Source organism: Sebastes fasciatus, chromosome 17 (genome assembly GCF_043250625.1).
Source record: "Sebastes fasciatus isolate fSebFas1 chromosome 17, fSebFas1.pri, whole genome shotgun sequence".
In the NCBI taxonomy this organism is placed as follows: Eukaryota; Metazoa; Chordata; class Actinopteri; order Perciformes; family Sebastidae; genus Sebastes; species Sebastes fasciatus.
Window position 1 is genome coordinate 7155530 of NC_133811.1, and position 19462 is coordinate 7174991.

Below are 19462 nucleotides of genomic sequence, written 5' to 3' on the forward strand. Positions count from 1 at the left end.
GAAGAGGGGATAGCCCTACTTTTAATCCCATTATTTCACAGTTAAATAAGATATAACCTAAAAATGTAAGGATATACAGTGCTTTTAAACCTTCAGGATTGTGTACTGTGGTCTACTTTATTCTTTCTGATGTGCCGGAGTGAGTAGTATATTGAACTTTTGTGATGTGGCTTTGCTTGCAAAAAAAAGTCTGGTAATCTTCCAACTGCTCTGAAACTGTCAGCATTACTCACAACACAAGATTAGAAAATAAGATTGCATCATGACGAAATATTAAGTTGATCATCATGACAGGATACACATTAACCACACACACACACAGCTCCCTCTCTCGTACACACCACTTGAACTACGCAGGCACTCCCTCGCTCCTCATTCAGAAGAGGCTATAAAATATAAAAAATAAATAAATCAAGGACTTTAAATTGGGAAATAAACAAAAAAGACTGAGCACGTAATGATCCGAGTGGAAAGATTTGTAGGACATACAGTGCTGTGCAATGGCGTTAATGGAACTGTGACCGATCCTTTCCTAGTGTGCAGGGAAATAAATCACCTTTGGATCACCTTTGTTGAAGCTAATTATTTTGATTTGTCTCAAACACTGGTCCTCGGGTCCCACAGCGCTGCTTAATTGTTCCACGCTTTAACCTGGCGCTGTGGGTGTAAATCCCTCCATGCTTAGTGGGGATGGATCTCAACTGGGAATAGAATACGATAATAAAAAAATATATATATATATGCAAGACATTATTTTTGCATGCAGTTACCGGAACAGAAAATACAGAACAGAAATAAGAGCAACGTTGTTTTTACATGAAAGAAAAGGCAGCAGCGGATACTGAATGATGGCGAGGACAAAACAGAGACATTCACATCACTACAGTATCTTAGCAACAGATGTATGTGTCTATTTTGTGCCAAATTTAACAAAGCGGTGAAGCTGGGGATGGAGACTGGCAGAATGGCAACTATTAAGGCAGCTCCCGGAGGAGAGGAGGTCCCACAGAGTCGCGTCTAAATCAGGAAGCCTTCTTCTGTAAAATTCTTAAATTGCCTATAATGGCCCACTGGGCAACAATACAGTCAAATTCTTGTCTCTGTCAGACAGGAGAATTACATTAACGCTGTCTGGCAGACTGTTGGAGGTGGATGTCTGACTCCTTTTTATATATCTCTGCAGAACCTTTGTGCTTATAGACCGTTTCAGAGGAATTGCATTGCTAGGCAACAGCTTGGGTCCATGTTTACTTCCTGTCAGATTATGTCATTCACAAACACTGCAACAGGAAATAAACTGGGACACATTTGGGATGTGTGAAATGGTCTAAAGACCTTTTCAAACTTGACAACATAAACATTATAAATGGGCCCCTTTGTATTTCCTGTTGCAGTGTTTGTGAATGCAACAGAATGACATTGAAAAGGTCTACAGAGTATGCCGTACACTTCCCACTGTGAGAACATTCAAGGTAGGTTCTCACTAGAGTTAGATGTACAGTATTTAACATTTAATACATGTTTTGATGTGTTTTATCTGGTAATGTTGTAGTAAAGAGAAGTTCGTTTAGAAATCTACTAAACAAGCAAATGATATCTGTGACATATTTTCAACTTTTGTTTTTTATGACATTTTAATATTATTTTGCTGTTGTTGAAGCGACACTCCACTACCAATATTATACAATAAGTTAGCTCGTCTTGGGCAACACTACTCTATTACCTTGATGATGTCATCAGGGTAATAGAAAACAGAGCGCAACATGTCATACTCTAAAAACCATGCCCCACCAGAGGGGAAACAATCGGCGCCACAATATGCAACCAAGTCAAGTCAAGTCAATTTTATTTATATAGCCCAATATCATAAAATCACAAATTTGCCTCAGGGGCTTCAGAATCTGTACAGGATACGACACCCTCTGTCCTTTATGACCCTTGCAGCGGAAGAGGAGAAACTTTTAACAGCAAAAAAAAGGAAGAAACCTCACGAAGAGCAACTGAGGAGGGATCCATCTCCCAGGATGGAGAGACATGTAATACATGTTGTGTGTACAGCATAATAACACTAGCTGTAGCTAGCTAAAAACTAAAAACATACCAGCATGATGGATGAAAACTAAAATGATGATGGATGATGATGAAGATGATGAAATGAGCTGTTAGAGAGCTACTGTAGTTAGCTACTGTAAGGCACTTGCAAACATAATACTGCATCACTTTGATTCATCCACATTCCACTATAACACAAGTTGCATACTGTCAAAATGCTTAACTTACAGAAATATATATATATATATATATAGCCTAAAACTGACATTTGGATGAAATGCTTACTGCACACGTTGGCATACTGATTATCAGGATCTCACAGTTTTCTCATTCTTTCTGCTGATGTCTCACTTTTGTCTTTTTAAAAGGCTCAGTTTTTCGGGTTCGGCAGCTTATAAAAACGTAGTTCTGGGTTCTTTACCGTGTTGGTAGTGCATCCCACCGCACAGCAGCTTTTAGTAATTTTTCTTTTGTTTGCTAGCAGACGGAATCATCAAAGAGCCACCTTCACGCAATACAAAGTCAATGGAGAGCGATGAATCGTTTTGTATTGTAGCTTGGGCTACAGAGGTGTGGGGGTTTGAAAGAAGTGGGCATATGGGAGACAAGTGGGGTGTCTAAAGAAAGAAAGACGCTATTAAACGGCCTTATGGGAATTGTAGGATCCAGCGTTTCTGGAGCTTAACTATTGCTGAAGTCAGGATGCCTTGGCTTCCGCTGCTTCAATTGTGACCTTTCTTTTTTTAAATCTGTCTCTTGTGAGTCCTCAAACTTTATGGAAGTGCAATACTTAACTGCTAGAATACCCTTTTAAAAAGTTACTACGTTTGTATGCTCTATACTTGCCTTGAAGGAATGCAATACAAATGTAGTTGTCCTTCATTCCAGCCTATAGTGGATGCGTAATTGATGAGGAAATGACATTTTTAGCTTTAAGCAAACGTTGTGGTTCAAAATAGATTGTATAATTGTACAACATAGCTCGCAAACATGTTTTTCTTGCTTTTAAATATTTAATTTTTATGTTGCCTCCCCTCTTATAGCATGTAAGGACGTCAGTTCTTTTGCGGTTTATGCAGCGGTCTTACAGAAATGAGTGAGTTAGAGCAGAGCTAAGGCAGGGATCGGAAGAGGCCATTTGCAATTGAGGTGCTGTATTATGAAATGTGTGAGCTTGGATTTAAACCCATTTCTGGTACAGATATTAAAAAAACAAAAACAGAAACAGAACCAAAAGCAAAATCAATTTCTTGGTTTCTCATAAGAGATATTGGAAAGAAAAGAAAGAGACAGGTGAAGGTAAAAGCTAGTCAGCCGTGGTTGATGCAGAGGAGTGCATTCAAAACTTTTAAATGTAACATTAACCTTATAAAGCATATTCCTCCTGTGTTGAACATTCAGGACAATATAGATTCAGTATAAGAGAAGGACAGAGGTCACAGAGGAGAATCAAGACCAGGTAATCTGTGATATCATTAGACGATGTCACTGGTATCTAAGGACCCCAAGATCTACCCGCCAGTTTCCACAGGGATTTCAGAATCAAACTCACACTCTTCCTCTTGTGTGTCAGGCTGTCTAATCATGTGCAGCTCCTCTGCACTGACTGGAGTTGGACTGCCAGAGGTTTTCAACAGCACTTAAGCAACCCAGCAGACAGTGTATTTCAGGCTTGACCCATTAGCAGCAACCAAAGGTGTCAGACCAGGTCTGACATCCAGAAGAAGGAAACACGGGGGGGAAAAAAACATCATGCTGCTGAGGCCTGGTCAGCCATGGATACAAAGCCACAACCAAGACCGAGCAGAAAAACAGCGAACTCATCAAAACCGTCTATTAGTCTATCCACTGTTCCAACAATCACCTTCTGTTGTTTGGTCCAAATAAACCCTTAAATCACAGAGTTAGATGTGAAAAGAAACAGCCGTTATATGCGCTCCTAACTGTTCCAACAATCACCAACTCTGGTTTGAGAGATTGAAAGAGAAACTGAATAAGTAACGGATATAAAAAAAAAGAAAGAATCATTTGCAGTGTTTACTGACCTTTTTTTCCGGTGCGATTGTGACATTGAACGTGTCACACAAGAATAAAACAAAGGCGTACTCGTCTACTGGCAATGGGAAAGGAGTCTATCGCCTATTTTCACCCGCATATGTGTGATAATTGTGGTTGAAAAGGGGTCTATATGTTGATGTTTTCAACCTGGAGAGACGTGTTACTGAACTTTGAAATAAACTGCACAGGGTTTTATTCATGGGAAATGTCAAATGAATGCACAGGCATGTATTACACCGCTGAGGATGTAGAAAAGACAATCAAATAACCTGTAAGGAGCGACTGAACCCTGGCAGTCTTAACGGCTCAGCCTATCCTTCAGCAATAATCGACTCTGATATGTTCAGACCTCTCCCACTGCCTGCTGTCTGTTTGGAATCCGTCTCCATGGCAACGGACCAGACCGTCTGGCTTCAGCATAGCCGCGCTGATGAAGTGGTGCGCTATGATAATAGTCATTGGAGAAGTAAGAGCTGGATATGTACAGAACATTTGCAAAGGGTTCTCAATGGGGTTTAGATCGTTGCCAGCTGCAATTGAAGTTAAGCATCTTTCTCTCGCCCGGAGGTGTTTATGCAAGATGTAGAGGATGAGCAGCGCAAAGAGGAGATGACACGGAGGAACTGATAAAGGAAACATGTAATAGTAAATATTTGGGCTATAGAGAGAGAGAGAGAAAAAGAGGCAAAGAGACTTATGTGATATCCATGTACCACATTTTAGCTAAAAAGGGCTGCTGAAGTAGTAGATAAAAAGGACTCAAAGAGTGACTATAACTAGATAAAAAGGTGGATTTTGGAAGTGTCTCACCTTGGCACACTACCCGGCACGCTGGCCTCACTGGATGGCGTCTGGATGTTCTTCTCCACACTCATCGTCTTAGAACCGAGCCCTCCTGCCGTTGCTATCTGTGTGGCTCCTGGCTGCTGCTGCTGCTCCTCCTCCTCCTCTTTATCCTCCACCTCCTCATTACCTGGCTTCTCCTTCCCTCGACCCTCACTTTCGTTGTCGCTCTCCTCGCCCAACATGTCGTCCACCTGTTTTATTACAAAAGGAGCTTTTGTGAGATAATGTTTCCTGCACCAAAACAGTCCAATTCCTCTCTCTACATTTTCAGTTTTGTAGTTTACATATTAACATTTTCATACATTTATACCATGAATGCCAAAAAATGTCCCAGCACTTTGCACGTGGACTACTCTAGAGTGCAGATAAGATTAATTACTTTCTCTCCTTCCACTGAATACCAATTAGTTTTGTCTGTTCATTATTTTCTACAAGTTGTCCACCAAAACAAAGCCAAACTTTAACATTTCATGACATAACTTTTATTTGTAAGCATTCATTAAATATAACTGATGAAATGTTGTATATAATGAATAATGTCTGCTGAAAGTATCATGAAGAGGAACCATGTGTATTAGCCTATTCCCTTGATGCACTGCAGATTCCAATTAAGCATCTAATTATATCTGGAAAGTGTTTTTTGCTTCTCTAAATAATTGGGTTACAGACTGTACTGTAATCTGGGAAGGTGATTAAACTTGGGGCCAACAGTTAATAGTATGTCATTTAAGAAACTAGAGACTGACCAATAATAGACTTTTAAAAGAGGTAAAAAAAAGGATCATCCAATTATAATCATATCAGCCAATAAGTATTTGATAAGGATCCCTTAAAGGAAAAGTTAGACATTTTCAGAAATACACTTCTTTGCTTTCTTGCCAAGAGTTAAATGAAAAAAATTGATACCACTCTCAGGTCTATAAAGTGAATATGAAGCTACAGCCAGCAGCCGATTAGCTTAGCACAAACAGTGGAAACAGCAAGTCTGGCTCTTTCTAAAAAGGTAAACAATTTGACCTTCCAGCACATAAATGGATGAAAAAATCTGGCACATTATTTCCCCCGTAAAACCACAACTTGTCATTTTCATACTTCCCTCTCTTATGGATTAAATAAACAGGAGTTCTACAGGTGCTAGTAAGCGGATTCTGTTACCTTTGGATAGAGTTAGGCTAGTTTCGTATTTGTGGTATCAATCTTCTAACCAAACTCTTGGCAATAAAGCTATTAAAATTAAAATATTAAAATTGGTTATTAAAGATTTGTCATTGGATTTTGATATTGTAAAAATGTTAATGATTGATTGGCAGATATTCTTTCTTTTATATAAAAACGTGTCAAACATTTTTGGTGCTCTCTGGTGGAAAAACTATGTAATGGTATCACTATTTATTTTCTTTCAAAAGTAATGAAGAATAAAACCGTCAGGATTTTTGTTTTTCGCGACGTCACTCATCCGTGTCACAACACATCCATCTGCTCACACAAAAAAACAAACACACAGGCGACCGCAACTGACCACAGAAGATATAAAGTTAAAATTATAGACAACAATATAGAGAAAATATCTATAATATACCTCAATAGTAGCAGAAAAAGAAGGTTCAGAAATAAAGGAAATAGAAAATGTATAAATAGTATAGGAAAAAAACCAAAAACCAAAACGTAATAAATTAATAAAATAAAAATAATAAAAAAGCTTCTCGGTAAATAAATAAAAAAATAAATAAATAAATAAATAAATAAAAATAATAGAGAGCTACTCAGGAGATTAATGAAGTGTGTTTCTGAAGTGGGTATAAAATGTCAAGAAGGTGCGCCATACTTAATAAAATTTACTCTCTGTTCCTGGGTAGAGTAACAGATTTTCTCTAGATTCATACAGGACATAATGTCTCTAATCTAATCCAGTGGAGCACTATTTCCAAACTATCTCAAACATATCTTTAGCATTTTTGTAATGCAATTTCTTGTCGCGCACCAGCTGACACATACATGCCAGTACCGACATATTTTGATAAGTAATGCCGGCCAGGTTGATTTATCAGTCAAGCTCTGAAAGTAACCTGTGGGTTGATTGGGTTGTTTTTTGCCAATGAAGGCAACAATGTAGGATGTGGACACTATGAAACAAACTTTACAATATAATTGTGTCCCATACCAGAAGACCACAAACTACAGGCTCAAAAATCACCACAGAGTTACATCAACAACCCTCGGATACTCTAAAGTCTGAACCAAAACCTAACATTATTAGGAGTCACAAAGGCAGTCTTCATTGCAGGGCTATGGTTATAGATAATACATTGAACAGGGGTTAATTGATTTTGTCCACCCCCTGAAGATGGAATAATGTTTGAGGTAGCACAATAAACTCATAACATCAAATGTCTACCATGAGAAAACAATCCGGAGCCAAATACAACAAAGTTTATCTGTCTGGCGGGATTTATTCCTGCCAGCTATTGAAAGCAAAATTTCACCTCCACCAACTCATCAATCTTGTATTTTCTTGAGCAGCTCATAATTCATACTGCCCTCAAGGTTACTGATCGTTTAGAGCAGCTTAGTCAATTGACAACCATCAGATCAATGGAATTCTGAGGTGAATATACCCACAGAGAATATGCAGCCTCTCGTCCAATGACTCATTAGCAGCATGCAGCCGAGGGAAAACTGGGATTGATGCAGGGGGACATCCTCTTGGGGCTGGAGCCAGGATCATTACTGGCATCAAACCAGGCTCATTAAAGCCTCGCTGTTTGGTTATTTGGACCGTCACAGAGAGCCTTGGTAAAAGGTAGAAGGTGAGCATGCCTGAGGCAGCGCTGGTCTGAATATAAAAACAGGAAATGCTCTGAACACATTGGGTCAGTGTTGGTTGTCCAATTCCATTTGCTGAATCAAATTTGAATGAGAATGACCCCGCAGGGCACAAACAAATTACAGGGTAGGGTACCAATAAGACAGGGGCTTTGTTTGTTCCTGATCTGTCAGCAACACACAATTTGAGATGTAATTAATTCCCCCCCCTCCCACTAAAATGTTTCTCTTCTCTTGGCATTTTCTCCATCACTATCTTCCATGAGCGTTACCAGTAACAATTTTGTTGCTAAGGATTTAAAAAGGAGGTCTATTTTTCTGCCAGTAACAGTGCACATTTTAAAGAGAGCTGGACAATGAAAGAGGGATGTGGGTTGGCTTTCAGACAGAAGATTGGCCTTCAGAAAAAGAGCACATTAAAAGCCCAAATAGAAACGCTCAACACAAGTAAAAACTGGCTTAAAGTTTTTGGTATCATTGGGAAAAATTCCATAATAACATTTCAGTATATTGTAATTCAAGTGTTGTGAGAGAAAACTAGACTTCTGCACCTCCTCATGGCTCTGTTTTCAGGCTTTAGGAAATATAGCCCGTGACGAGAGACTTTGGCCAATCACAGGTCATTTCAGAGAGAGAGAGAGCGTTCCTATTGGCTGTGCTACGACTGGTGGGCGGTGCTTGGTATTTCCTCAACAGATCTCAACATGACTGTCGGGGCCCCAAACGTTCTCATTTTACAGCTAAACAGTACACTACAAGATGTTTCTGAAAACACTTGAGATGAGAAACAGATATTACAGTAACAGAATATTGATTCATATTTGATCAGCGCTGCCTAGTTTGACCGTTTGGTCGGAGTTTGCGAGTGATTGACTGGGGACCAATGTTGTTAGCCGTTGCTTAGTCCCATCTCTGATTTGAGCACTCCCTATGTTACTTTGTAACTCTGTACATTATTATCTCATAATTTCAATCAAGAGTACGGAGTGCTGAAGTCATAAATACACTGGTCATTTACCATCACCACAACTAGACCCATGAACGACACAGCTAACGTTAGCCTGACAAACCTCCTTTGTATAATGTGGGACCAACACTTACTGTGTGGGAGATTCCGATGACTCAGCAGGTGTTGAAATAAGTAAAACGTGCAAGGTAATGCTTAGTGGGAATCGGTGCTGATGTTACCAAGCTAGGCTAACAAGCTCCCACTTTCCGAAAACCATTTTCCGAGTGTAAGCTAGTTAGCCTAGCTTGCTAGCTTCCGTTGTGAAATACAAACTTAACAACCCAACGGGTTCCTCTCAAATGTTTAATATCATAAAGGGACCGATGTCCTAAACCGCTAACAGTACATAACCAAAACTATGTGGACTAGGCACGCTGAGGATCAGTGTTCATAGGCTATGACATGTTTCGGTCAGTAGCGCGGCACGCATCTTGACGGCGCGCCTTCTACAGCATTGCAAACTCTTTTTCAATTAAAGTAGCAATCAAAAGCTCAAAAAGTTGTTAAAAGTCAACAGATGGCGTCATCATGCATTCATTTGCATAAAACTTAGCGGTTGTGTCGGTTGCAGTGAGGGAGAGATCATGGCTTAATGGAGAAATCTTTAGCCAAATAATCACAAACTCACTACAGTGACATTGTATATTTTAAGTAAAAAAAAGTTTTTAAAAATGTAATAAAACCTACAAAGTGAGGGAGAAGATCAAACAAACTATTTACATGTATCTATTTATTTATGCAGAATTATTTATGAATCAGTATACCAGAATGTTAAGCTGTGTGCACCATATATAAGAGATGTAACCATAGAAACTCACAACAACTGAACTCCCACTCCTTTGGCGAGCGGTGTCCTCCCTGCCTGCCCCACACCTGATGGTCTGAATAAGCCACTCAATTTGTCGCTAGTCACTTTTTAGGAATAAAGTAAAGTCGCTAAGAGGGTCTGAGAAGTCGCTAAATCTAGCCAGAAAGTTGACAAGTTGGCAACACTGTTTTCCTAACAACGCCAGCTCTCAAATGTCCATAAACTGATGCCATGGACAACGCCTAAGCTTAGACTGTTGGCAAAAACATTTTCAAAAATCATTTTAACTTCTTTTGTAAAACGGATCTGCCCAGTAGCTGCAGTATCATTAAAATTCATATTTTCTTAAACAAATAGGTGAGAATTCACATTTCAGTTTGACTTTAAAAGTAAAAGCATGATAGTTTCAAATTGTTAGGAATTCTACATTGACATGCTCCTGAGCAAACAGGGCTTTATGCAGAAGAGGAACATAAAAGGAAGTGGTTTTGACAGTGGCAAAAGCTTCTGAGCACAAAATACATAAATATAAAAGCAAAACACGTCCGTGTTCTCGTGTATGCATCAGAGCAGTTCTTGTCTACTACTGACAAATACCACTGAGGCTCTGTACAGTATACTGTATGGCCATTAGAGCAATGTCTGCTTCTGATCACAGCCCTTTAAAAACCAATCCATAGTTCACTATGTCAGGAGGGGTCTTGCAACCTAAGCAGAAATGGAAGCATTAACAAACTTCCCACAGCATCATTTTCCTGGCTGTGATCAAAGGCCGAGCAAAGAGCCCACCATGAAACTTTTCAAAGCACAGCACGGCACCCGCTGAAAGCTGGTTTACAGTCAGGTTATTGGTCTCATCATTGCTGCAAATACAGTTCGGTACGAGTGTGATTCCAGAGCATAGAATTTTATTTTTAGCTAAACGCTTCAGTTGCAACGCTGTTGTGTTAAGAACCGTTTGTAACGACCCCCGTGTTCGACTGTGATGATTTATGTGTCTGGTGGAAGATGTGCAGCATGCAGAGAACAGAAGAGCAAACATGAAACACTCCAAAAGATGCTGATTATTGTTTGATCATATGCCTGTTATCATGCACAAAAAGCTGACCATAATGGGGCTGACATGAACTGACATCAAATCATACACCAGGGGTTCTCAAACTTATTACTCAAAGGTCAGCATCTGGTTTTTAAATCAAGGTCAGAGGTTTGGAACGATTAGCAATAACAAAATAAGATCAAAATGTATAGTATTCATAACAGGAGTAGAAATGGGTATTGTTAGGATTTTATTGATACTAGTTATACTACTTTTATCAATGATCCTTATTGGTTTGGTTCTACCTAGATCATCTTTTTTTTCATTATTAAATAATTGCTTTTAATATATTATTTAAAAAAAGAATAAATTTATTTCAGGATTAGAATTTATTTATATTTTTAATATATACCTAAATCTTATTTTTAGAGCAGCAAAGTAATGTTTACAACAGCAAAGTCAATATATAAACTCAATAATATGTCAGCGGACACAAATCTAAATTTCAATAAAAACATTAAAGAAATCTATATCTTTATATCTTTAATAATTTAGTACCGGTGCCCGTTTAATACCGGGTTTCACTTGCCATTCGGTCCGGCTGCAGACTTTGGTCTAGACTTTGAGAAGCCCTGCCATACATCAATCCCACTGAAAGCAGATTAGATGTTTCCTGTCCAGCAAAGCTATTAAGATTTCACTTCTAAACTCTGGACACAGATACTTTAACTTCAGACTCTGGCTTGAGGTGTTACTCTTACTGAAAGATTCATGTGGGGCAAAAGCAGCCAGCAGCAGTCATTCATTTTAAATGAAAGCCAGCAATTAGGAGTAGCTGCTACTGTGGGAGCAGTGAACTGCTGATGCTCCGAGCAACGAGTCTCAGCTAGAGCCGAGGCCGACTTAAAGAAAATGGGATTAAGTTCCTGCTGTATCTTACTCTGGACTAAATGTCTGTTACACCTTGACAGGTTGGAGCCTTAAAGTCTACTGATGCTCGTAATTTGATCCTGATTTATTGCAATACATGTGCCAAAATAAAATGCTATTTAAAAGATGTTTCTATATATACACACACACACCGGTGTTTTACTTTATGTACAAGAGTACGGATTAGGGCTATATCTAACAATTATTATCATTATTGATTAATCTGTTGATTATTTTCTCAATTAATAGTTTTGTCTATGATATATCATATCATTTCCTAGAGCCAACATCATTTCCTAGCCAAAGATGTATTCAGATTTCCATTTTTGTTTGACAAACACTCAACATACAGCCTCTGAATGATCACGCTGCTCTGAAGTGAAAAGAACAGTTTGCTGCGACAATAAGAGTGACGGCTTTGTCCAAACAGCCAGAGTTTGGGTATGACGACTGTATTTACTCATGAAAGTGAGTGAAATGTGTGACAAAAGTAAGGCTTGAATGTTACTAGACTAGAATGTCTGAAGTGTAAGCGACGGAATTTATTTGCCAAACAAAGTCGATTTTTCTGAGCTTTTGCACTGCGAATAAAGGCATCAACCAATCACACTGTATGGAACGGACATAGTCAAAACGTACGCTATAGTGTAGCCGAGGGTTATGAGTTGCGCCTATAGCCTACTTATGAGGATTATAAGACAACAACAACATAGAGGCTCCGTTGTCCGAACCAAGACAGCAAACTTTGATTACTCCTTTCAACCTTGACAAAGGCAGTGCAGACCACATCCACTCCTTCTATTCCTACCTTTCACAATAAAAGCCCTAGACAAATACACTGCGTTACTGTTTACCAGAGGCAAATTCACTCATTTCGCTTAAAAGAAACTCAATAAAATAGCTTACAGTAGTTTAGGCTGTACAACAGTTTACCTCAGCCAGACGCTGCTCTGCGTCAATAGGATCCCGGTAGTTGGTCCTCTGCCTGCGTGAATCTATTCAAACCTTTTAATGAAAAAGTGTTGCAACTTTTGCAAATCTGAATCGCTGCAGGTAGGAATAGTTTTGATGGGAAATATTCGCAGCCTAGTATTTCACATTTTCGTGTCGTTTAATTATCACAACCTCGGTGTTTAAAGACCTTAAGACTAAATCAAAATAAGGTGCCTAAATGAACACTGTTGTGAATAGCACAAATCTATGAGAAGAGAGAACATACTGACATAACAATCAACTGCACACGGTAAACACAGTCTGCAGAGCATCAGCTGCAATAAAGTTATTAGAGCTGGGTATCGTTTGAAAATGATGATATCAATACCGGTATCTTTAAAGAGATACCGATATCAATAGAGTACTTCATTCGATATCCATCATGTGAGTGAAAGCAAGGTGTGTCCCCCACTGGCTAGCAAATCACTGCCACTCTGCACTGTGCTCATGTGGCGGTTACCGCTGATAGCACGGTCTGGACACATGGTAGTAGGACAGCGTTATCGCGAAAGCGTAAGGCCCACGCTCCGGTTGCCCCTCAGGTTAACACCGTTAGCTCTGTCAACACTGTTTACGTTGTTAGCACTGTTATTATCTGCTAGCCGCCAGCTCAGCCATCTCCATGTTGAGAGCTGTGTGGAGGCAATTCCGGCTGTATGGGTTGTAGCTGCTGCGGTAGTGGGCCAATCATAGGTTGCATTAAATCGAATGCAGTTTGACTGGAGAAGTTTGGATACTACTTGGTACTGGGTTCTCTCGGCACCCAGCACTAAAACTTAGCCAAGTACAAAAAACTTCCAGGCAAGCAAAGTTGTTCAGGAGCACCGGTTCAACTCAGGTCGGCCTTTAAAAAGAAAAATATCAATGTCTCAGAACATTAATGTAATTCAGAGGAAACACAATAGAATACCTGCCAGGAAACATCGGCGGCAGAATAGGTGAGTCAGAAACCCGCAGCGAGGGCTCGACACATTTCCAAGCAGCCAGTCAATCAGCGCTCATTGTCCTGGCCAATTTCCGTTTTCGCTTTGTTATTGTACAAAAAGGAGCTCCTGTCTTCACCAGAGTGATGCTGCACAGGGAGAAATCTACATAGAAAAATCCCCCCCGCTGAAGGGGGCTTATACAAGCTTTATTCCCTCCATCTGCGAAGGGTAGTCAGAGGGGGTAACAGGGCAGACAGTCGATTGCTGAATGGAATAACACTATTGACGGGTCATTCAATATGGGCGCACAGGAAGATAAGGGATTCACATTTATAGAGGAAAAGCTCGCCTGGGGCTCAGGGGGAAAGGAAATGAATGCAAATGTAAGGAGAGGTAGACATGGTGCATTACTAGTCAAATCAACCCACAAAAGGAAAGTTTAGAAGTAAAAAAGTGGTGAAACAGGAGCACAAAGAACCTCCAATGCCACTCTGATCATACCTGTATTCACCTGAGTTGTGCATTAGCCCGGGGTCACATAAAAGACTGAATGTCATACAACGACTGAGTCATGGGCAAGTCCCATTCTGACGGCAACAATCGCAACAATAGTTCACATCTCCACTCACCTCGGCCTACACCCTTACATGAGGGAATGCAACAATCTTTTTGAGGACAAGATTTCTTAAGCGGCTCTGCAAACAGGCTTCTTTTCACCATCATCACAGAAAAAGGTTAGTCAAGGGTAGTTACATAAGGCTGAACTGAAAACATTACTTTGGATAGCCTCGAACATGAAATACTTCAGAGAGTTCATTCAGAGACTTCAAGAGAGTTTTTCTATCAATGACGTACTTTTCTGAATCCGTATGGTTCAGAAAAATTTGCCGAGTGAATTAATCCTGATAGAACGACAGGTGAGCGAGGACAAAAAGTGGACACCTTGCCACACAGTCAGATGACTGAAGATATTTCTGTCAGGCTGCCAAGGACTGTGTGCAAATGGAAACCGGAGCAGGGGAGAATATTCATAGCGCTCCAGCTTTAGGGACGGACGGATGGATGGAGTCTGGTTTGGATAATGGAGCGGCTCGTCTGGGAGCCGGTTGTGTCGGCACGTCGGCTGGCTGCACCTGACCCTGTTGCGCTGGTCTGATGTCTTGTAACTCACTGCTTTTTTAAACTATGGCTGTGAAACTCAAGTGAAATGCATAAACAGTTTCAGGACCACGGACAGCACCACACGCAGACTGATGACTTCAGCTTTGCTGTTACATTCTGGGCTATTAAATGTTTTTGTCATTTTCTTAAGCAAAAAAGATGAAAAATAATTAAATCCAGACTCTCAAATGAGAAAATTTGCTGGTTGTTTTTGTCAAATAAGACATTAACTAGGGCTGGACTCGAATATACGACTATTTGGTTATTCGTTCGTTGGGTAGGTTAGGATTACAAACATGTATAAAACCTACGAAACCTTTTGGAAAATGCTTCTTATTCAAAAATAAATAAGAATACAATCAACAAAACTGTACAATAACAGAATCCTTAAAAACGAATGCTTTTAATTAAACCGAAAGACGTCCATTTCGGCCAAGAACAGAGAAATGTGTGGCTGAGTGAGTCCTTTTGGAGTCATGTCGGCGATTCGGAGCAGAGGAGAAATTAGCAGTTAAGTCGTTAAGTGGCAGTAAATGTACAGTGTAGGTTTGTCTCTGAAGAAATGCTGCAGCTCCTCGAGGCCCCAAGTTAAGTTCCTGTCTTCCTTCTCAACAACGCAATAAAACAAAATGAGCCGTGGTAGCCTGGGGAGAGCAGGAATCAGTCGGAAAAAAACTCACAAAACTAAAATAACGACTCAAGAGAGAGAGAGGTTACGAGAGGTCGAGGAAGCCTGTCTGCAAACCAATCAATTACAGGTATCGGGAGACGCAGCTTGAGTAGGCGATGATGACAGGACGTAAATAAGTCATGTATAGTACTTTAGTGCCTTCCGCAATGTGAAACCAGACCTAACCAAATCAAATGTGCGCAGTGAAACAAAAACGTGAACCGTAGTTCGGACTTTATTGCAAAGAAACTAATTAAATGTGTCTTTTAAAATCAACAGAAACCTCTGAGTCAAATCCTTCAAGCCATGTGTCATTTTATATCTGTAGAAGCTCAGTTGGGACTGCTGCGATTCTTCACACTAAAGCTGTAACCACAAGAGCGATAAAGGCTTTTTCATATACCCCATGATTCCAGTGGCAGGGGATGGGACTCCATCCGGTTTGACAAAAAAAACAAAAACATTATTATGCCTGATTGTATATAGGCACACATTTTCAACAAAAAAACAGTAGTCTGTGACCCTATGTCTACCTTAATAACATGGAAAATATCCAATAGTAAGCCTCAATATTCTGCAGACCCACGCAGAAGCTTGTCCTCCCCAATAACTCTCAAAGATTATATCTCACCAAAGGATGTTGGAGATCAATAGCTGCAGGCGGAGGGAGAGCTGAGATCACTGTGACTGATGACCGGGCTAGATCTCCTATGATCCCGGGCTTAATGAGCCATGACTCTCAGGGCCCCGATGGCATCACCCGTGTCACAGCCAACACTGACCTGTGTCTACATTTTTACCTTAGGCTGTGTAATAATCATTCACTACTCATTCACTCGTAGTATCTGGATTTCATGTCATTTTGTGAACCAGAACAGTTGAAAGGTGGTTGATAAAAACACTGTCCTACATACATGAAGGCAGTTAAAATGTTATTCCACCATCAATACAGTGACCTGTATTTTAATCAGGGAATGCAGACCTAAGTATTGGAGAGCAAAGAAAAGTCATAACCCTGGCTCGGCTCTCTGGGACAATTAGTGCCTTCAAATGAGGTCGTGTTTACCGTGTTCATGAGAAGAGTCCATATGAACCGCACCGTCTTGTGGTATTCGTGACCTCGTAAGTGGAAAGTTTCTGAAAGCTCCGAGTTCACGACTTGTGACGTGTTTGTTGACGTTGTCAGAAATGGCGGAGGCCATGGAAGTTAATTTTTTTGATACATAATAAGTGAATATATTGTAATTTTAGTCGTATGTTGTAATTCTTTGTAATTGTATAATAAGTCTGAGGAAAATGTTGACATTCCAAACTGCCTTTTTCCTCTGTCATTATGCCTTTCCTGCATTAGGTTACCCGCTTGCTAGCTTGCTAAATTGTTAGCCTCTGTGGCTTCTAGATGCAAATAGTAACATTAATATTGCAGTTGCTTAGCACTTGAACGCCAAGCATATCGTGCACGCGACTTCCCGTGTTGTAAACACGAGCTGATGAGTTTCATTTGAAGGCACCAAATTAATGGAACTGAACAATCATTAACAAAATTTGTATCACCTCCTGCGCTCTTCCTGCTGTGACAAGTCAACATGTCTGCTGTGAAAAAGGCCCATTATCCCTTTCTTCAGATGTGCAGGGAAATCATTAAATGTGAATAAATGGCTGTTTTTTACTTCTTATAATGGTAGATAGTTCATTTAGCTATGACAACACTACAAATCGAGATGGAGAGAGCAGACGGACCTGTATAAACTCCTCAGACTACACACGATTGAGCCATGCAGTGAGTCTGGGACTTTTGACAGGTTTTGTTAACACAGAATCAGACACACAATGGCAGATTTAGAGGTTTATTAAGTAATTAATATTCAAACATCACAAGAACGGGCAAAGGCGTGAAATGGAAAATCTAAACAACTGTTAAAGACTCCATAAATTGGAACTTGTACTTCGAGATCGGGAGCGGAGGGGGCCTGACACTTGTAAATGCACCACAGACTTTAAATTGTGTTTTAGACAAGCCTATTTATTATTTAGAGAGTTGTTTTTGTTTTTTTTCTTCAAGAAGCAATTCTCAACTCCATGAAAAAACCTTCAACATATTATTCTGGCGATAGATATCAGCTCTTTATCCACGATACAAGACAGGGAGGAAAATAAATAATTCAACTGTTACTTTAACTTACATACTAATTTGGTGTTCTCATTTCACCTCATAAACTCCGACTGGTGTCGCAGAGAAACCTTTCACTCTCACCTTTCTCTTTCAAAAAAGAAATTATGGTTAGTTTGATGCTCAGTTCCAGATTTATATAATTAGTTAGATATTTATTACTTTGACTTTGATGTAAGTTAGTTATATCGTTCGTAATAAAGTCAAAGATCGTTCATTTCTGACAGTGCCGTTGTTTTACGCAGGGGGTGGCGGTATCGGCCGATTAATCAGCTATAGTCTTTTTCCTGTTCCAAACTATCGTTATTATATCAACCTTTAAAAATTTACTATTGGTTGACCTCTACGAATAACATCTAACAAATGACTCATAGTCCATATAATGCATTATGGTGTAATTGAAAGCAGTGGATGAAAGAGAATGCAGCCAGTCATCACGCAGCCAACAAGGGAATTTCAAAGAAAGGTCACTCAGTTGGTACGCTGTCGTGATTCTCTGCTGGGCAACTTTGTGCGCGTGTTGCTCCACGTAAACTGACACATAGCAGCGTGTAACCGCTGGTGACATTTAAATGTAAGGCTGTCTACCTGACTCAGATGTGCACTTTGCTCCAGCCAATTAAGACTGGATCTTTCCCTTTGCCCTGAAGATCTAGAGTGTTTAGGGAACATCACAGACTGCCCTTTAGCTGAGGCAGTCCGAGGAGGGTGACATTTTAAATACAGCGTATCTACAAAGGACCCTTCCTTCGAGTCAATTTCTTTTAATTTTCTACAGTATAAAAAGGTGTTGTAGAATAATTTAGTTATGCCTGCAGGAAGTAAATAATCCTACTAACAAATTATGACAGAAATTCCTGAGCCTTGGTGGTGGTAAGCACCCCAAATCACAAATTTATGACATACTGACTTCGCCAGTCGCCACTTTAATACAATTTATACACTGAAAATATGCAGGTACATAAACTCAATCTGTTTGGGCCTGCCACTGCAAAAGGGTATCAGCCTCAAAGATCTGTGGCACATGTTGAAGTAGTTGCACCTGCTTCTGTATGTGGACAGTGATGTAATATGAGCATGAATATTACATGAAGAATAAGATAACATTATCGAGCGGGTCTGTGAGATCAATTTATCAATAGCGCTTTTCATTAGCACTTTTCTCTCTGTTTTAATGAGTGAGTGCTAATTCATTCATCACCTTTTTGTTGTTGTTGTCTAGGACACTACTTGTCCATGAGTATTTTCTGGTCACATTTTAGATGCTTTAAAAAAAAAAAAAAAGGTATAATATGTAACATTTCCGCATTAAAATGTCTAAAAACGACTAGACATATGTTATATAACGGTACGTTCTATTTGGTAGCCTGTCAGTGGCGTCATATCCCCTTTGCACATGTGTTAGCGTTGTGAATGTCTGCCAGAAGCTGTCATTATCTGATCCGTTTTTAACCATATATTTTAACCGGATGAAGGATTTTAGTCATCGCATGTTTCTGGATCTTAAGTTATCAGAGAAACAGGCTGAGCAAACGTTAGCGGCAGCTCTGCTCACATCCTGCGCTCGCCGAACAGTGTTGGAGAAACACAGATTTTTAACGTGAAACTGCTTTATTCAGTGTTTTTACCGCTTTTAATCATTGGGTCCCTTTGTTTTGGAGAGGAGGAGACCTCTGTGGGTAATTCGGCTCCCGTTAAAAAACTCCTGAACGTCTGGATCTTAAGTTGTCAAAGAAACAATCTGAGCAAATGTTAGTGACAGCTCGGCTCATACCCCTTCCAGGATGTCTTTTGTACTCCAAACAGCCTCAGGGAAACACCAATTTTTAACATGAAACTGCTTTATTCAGTGTTTTTTACCAGTTTTAATCACCTGGTCCGTTCGTTTGCGGATAATTCGGCTCCCGGTAAAAGCCTCCTGAACAATGAACACTGAAGGAATCCTAATTGGGAGAAGCTGATTGCAATGACGGCAAA

At 39.9% G+C, this 19462-nt stretch overlaps 1 protein-coding gene across 2 annotated transcripts in view; it reads right to left on the reverse strand.

Annotated features, from left to right (window-relative positions):
* Window positions 1–19462, reverse strand: part of ctdp1 (CTD (carboxy-terminal domain, RNA polymerase II, polypeptide A) phosphatase, subunit 1) — an 88108-nt gene that overhangs the window by 36693 nt on the left and 31953 nt on the right. For both annotated transcript variants that reach the window (XM_074614523.1, XM_074614525.1), the window contains exon 12: window positions 4921–5147. In XM_074614523.1, coding sequence (XP_074470624.1) covers window positions 4921–5147 — 227 coding nt within the window. The remainder of the gene's footprint in view (window positions 1–4920; window positions 5148–19462) is intronic.